Source organism: Triticum aestivum, chromosome 5B (genome assembly GCF_018294505.1).
Source record: "Triticum aestivum cultivar Chinese Spring chromosome 5B, IWGSC CS RefSeq v2.1, whole genome shotgun sequence".
NCBI lineage: Eukaryota > Viridiplantae > Streptophyta > Magnoliopsida > Poales > Poaceae > Triticum > Triticum aestivum.
Window position 1 is genome coordinate 109,966,495 of NC_057807.1, and position 2,834 is coordinate 109,969,328.

Consider the following 2,834-nt stretch of genomic DNA (forward strand, 5'->3'; position numbering starts at 1 on the left):
CCAAACTCCAATACAGTCTACATTGCAACCCCGAATTCTTAAAACCAGCTAGATTCAACCCTCCCCTCCATTGACCGGTTTAGACCTGTTGATCATCCAACCAGCATGTCTAGTCAGCAAACCATGTCAGCAAAAAAATCAAAATGTTCAGAAAAAGTCAAAAAGGTAAAAAATCAAGGAAAAATAAAAAAATCCTAAAATATGTATATAATAAAACAGGTTTATAATAGAAAAATGTGCACACTCTGAAATAAAAAAATGGTGTTGTTGTCCGAAAATCCTGAAAAATCTGTAAAATCGAAAAGAAAAAAAGTGCAGGGATGTTTTCTGAAAAGTCTGGAAAAAATGTTCAAAATTCTAAAACACAAAGTACAATCTTAAAAATCTGCAAATCAAAGAAAATTCACAAACTTTTCCAGATGCTTAGTATTGTTTTCTTGATTTTACAAATTTCGACAAAAAATTTGAATTTTTTTATTTTCGTGATTGATTATTTTATTTTGTGTTTTTTTATTTTTCAGAGAACATTAAATTTTTATTTTACATTTTCATTTTCCCTAGATTTTTTATTTAACATATTTTTTGTCAAAATTTTGAATTTTTTGTTGACGTGGCTTGCTGATGGGATGGTTAACGGGTCAAAACCGGTCAATGGGGAGGGGAGGGTTGAATCCTGTCTAGTTTTAAGAGTTTAAGGTCGTAATGTAAATGGTTATTTAAGTTGAGGGTTGCAAATTAGACTAGGGCAATGGTTGAGGTTGAAATATGCACTTCTCTCATCTCCTCATCACCCACAGGAAACTACAGGCCGTCCACCACCCTAGCAACAACACACAAGAGAGGCCCAGATAACCCGACCCAACGCAGACCAACAACCGAGAGGCATGACTAAGCCCATGATGACCAATCACAAGAAAGATGCGCGCGCAGGGGCAACGAAAATGCACTACAGAAATGTGGCCCCGAAAGCCCGCGGTCCACGGGTCATGGATCTTCGAACCAAAGCTATCGGGGAGGTGAGCCAAGGTAAAACCGATCGAAAAGGAATAAAGGCGTCAAGCAGCAGTGGCGCGGGGCGCACGCAGATCGGACGATGTGGAGGATGCACAAGGACGCGGATGCCCCAAGAAGGCGGATACTTCAGTATCCTTTAAATGAGTAATGATTCAAGGCATGTTTTAGTGGCTCTGTTTCGAACGAAAAAATAACACTAATGAGGATAGCGATAGACAATCTCCCTTCGCTTACAATGGTACGCAGTCTCGGGACTAGCATGTCAGATGCAAATTCCCCACGTTCCCCGGGAAGAGGATTTATAGCACGCAGGTATGGGGTACGCATCCCTCTCTTTCTTTTGGCTTTGGATGTTTCAATCTTTCATATCTTTTGAAGCAAAAGACTAAATTGAATTCGTTTACATATTCGTATTTCTGGTGACGAGGACTTTCAAATGTGACCCATTTTGATTACGTTCTTGCGAGTTTTTGGTATGATCGGCCGACAAAATAATGAGTTTCAGATCCTTCGTCAGCAAAAATATTTCAACTTCTAAAACTTGGTACAAGCGACCGATAAAATCGTAAGTTTCAGAACCTGTGACCGACAAAAATGTAAGTTTTAGAAACTGAAACTTAAAAGGTGCTCCCAAAATCCTAATTGAACAACGAACAATTTTCAGTTGTCGGATGCAAAGCGTTTTCTATACCAGAGTAACATGTTCAGTTTTTCTGAACCCGGATCTCGTCGACATTTTCATTTTCGCTCTTTGACGAATTTGAACACACTAGTCAACAAACATCATAGATCTCAAAAAACCGAAAAAAATGCAACGAAGAGGACTAGCCTTAGACATTGGTTGCCGCGGTACATACATTCCTGTAGTGCAGTGCTATAGAAGGGACTGAAGCAGCAAACTAATGAAGCTGTTTGGCCGTGACACACTGTGTTATCTACAATCTTTCTTAGTCTACCAAACAAAGGATGGCCATGGGAATGAAGGCACATCTCTTAGTTAACCTCTGTCTCCGTCTCTCGAAGCAGAGAAGGGTTCAAACCGACGCTAGTCCCGCCAGCACACGAGCATGGTGACACACCGGCGCATGATGTAGAACCTGGCCCTCTGCTGCTTGGCCAGGCTCGCCAGCCGCCCCGGCACGGACCGGCCGGAGCCCCTCGACGTCCGGCCCTTGACGCCCACTGGACTGCCGGTGGCCACCGCCGGCGCCACCGCCGCCGACCTCCGGCTGCCCTTCTTGGAGAGCTTCCACTGGTCGTCCATGCACATCTCCATCTCTTCTCTGTTTCTTCCGATCTCCCAATATGCAATGTGTTCTCTTCTCTCTGTTTTCGCTTTTGGTCGTTGAGGATGGTTGTTGGTGTGAGAGCCGGGTAACTTGGGTTCTACTTATAGTGCCGGAATGCCAATCCAAGGTGGATGAGGGGGTTGGATTTGATTGGAGAGGAGAGGAGATAGAGGTTGATTAAGTAAGTAGATTAACTAAGACTATTTTTTGTGTCTGTTTGGTAGCGCATCTCTTTCCAAATAATTTATGGGACTGTGTCCCCTGGCGGCAATGGCCATCTCTTTCGGCGCCCACGCTCAAGTAGTTGCGGTGCAATTTTCTTAGGACCTTTGATTTGAACCGGAGCGTGCTGAACCTACAAACTGTACTAGCATAAACTGAGCTGGGCAGGGTCCATCCATGATGATAAAAACTGGAGCGACGCACGCTAGTACTTTTTCCATCTCAAAATAAGTGTCTTCAGTTAAATACAAATTTATACTAGAGCTAGTATAATGTTGAGACTATTTTGAGATAGAGAGAGTAGTACTA

The 2,834-nt window shown here is 42.8% G+C and overlaps 1 protein-coding gene across 1 annotated transcript; it reads right to left on the reverse strand.

The window, feature by feature from the left end:
* Window positions 1-1,710: 1,710 nt before the first annotated feature.
* LOC123115794 (small polypeptide DEVIL 5-like) lies at window positions 1,711-2,363 on the reverse strand. Its single transcript, XM_044536885.1, has one exon. The coding sequence runs from the start codon at window positions 2,288-2,290 to the stop codon at window positions 2,060-2,062; it is 231 nt and encodes a 76-aa protein (XP_044392820.1). The 5' UTR covers window positions 2,291-2,363; the 3' UTR covers window positions 1,711-2,059.
* Between the last annotated feature and the right edge of the window lie 471 nt (window positions 2,364-2,834).

Excerpts from the sequence above, each read along its gene's own strand:
- LOC123115794 (XM_044536885.1), bottom strand. The coding sequence starts at position 2,290 with ATGGAGATGTGCATGGACGACCAGTGGAAGCTCTCCAAGAAGGGCAGC.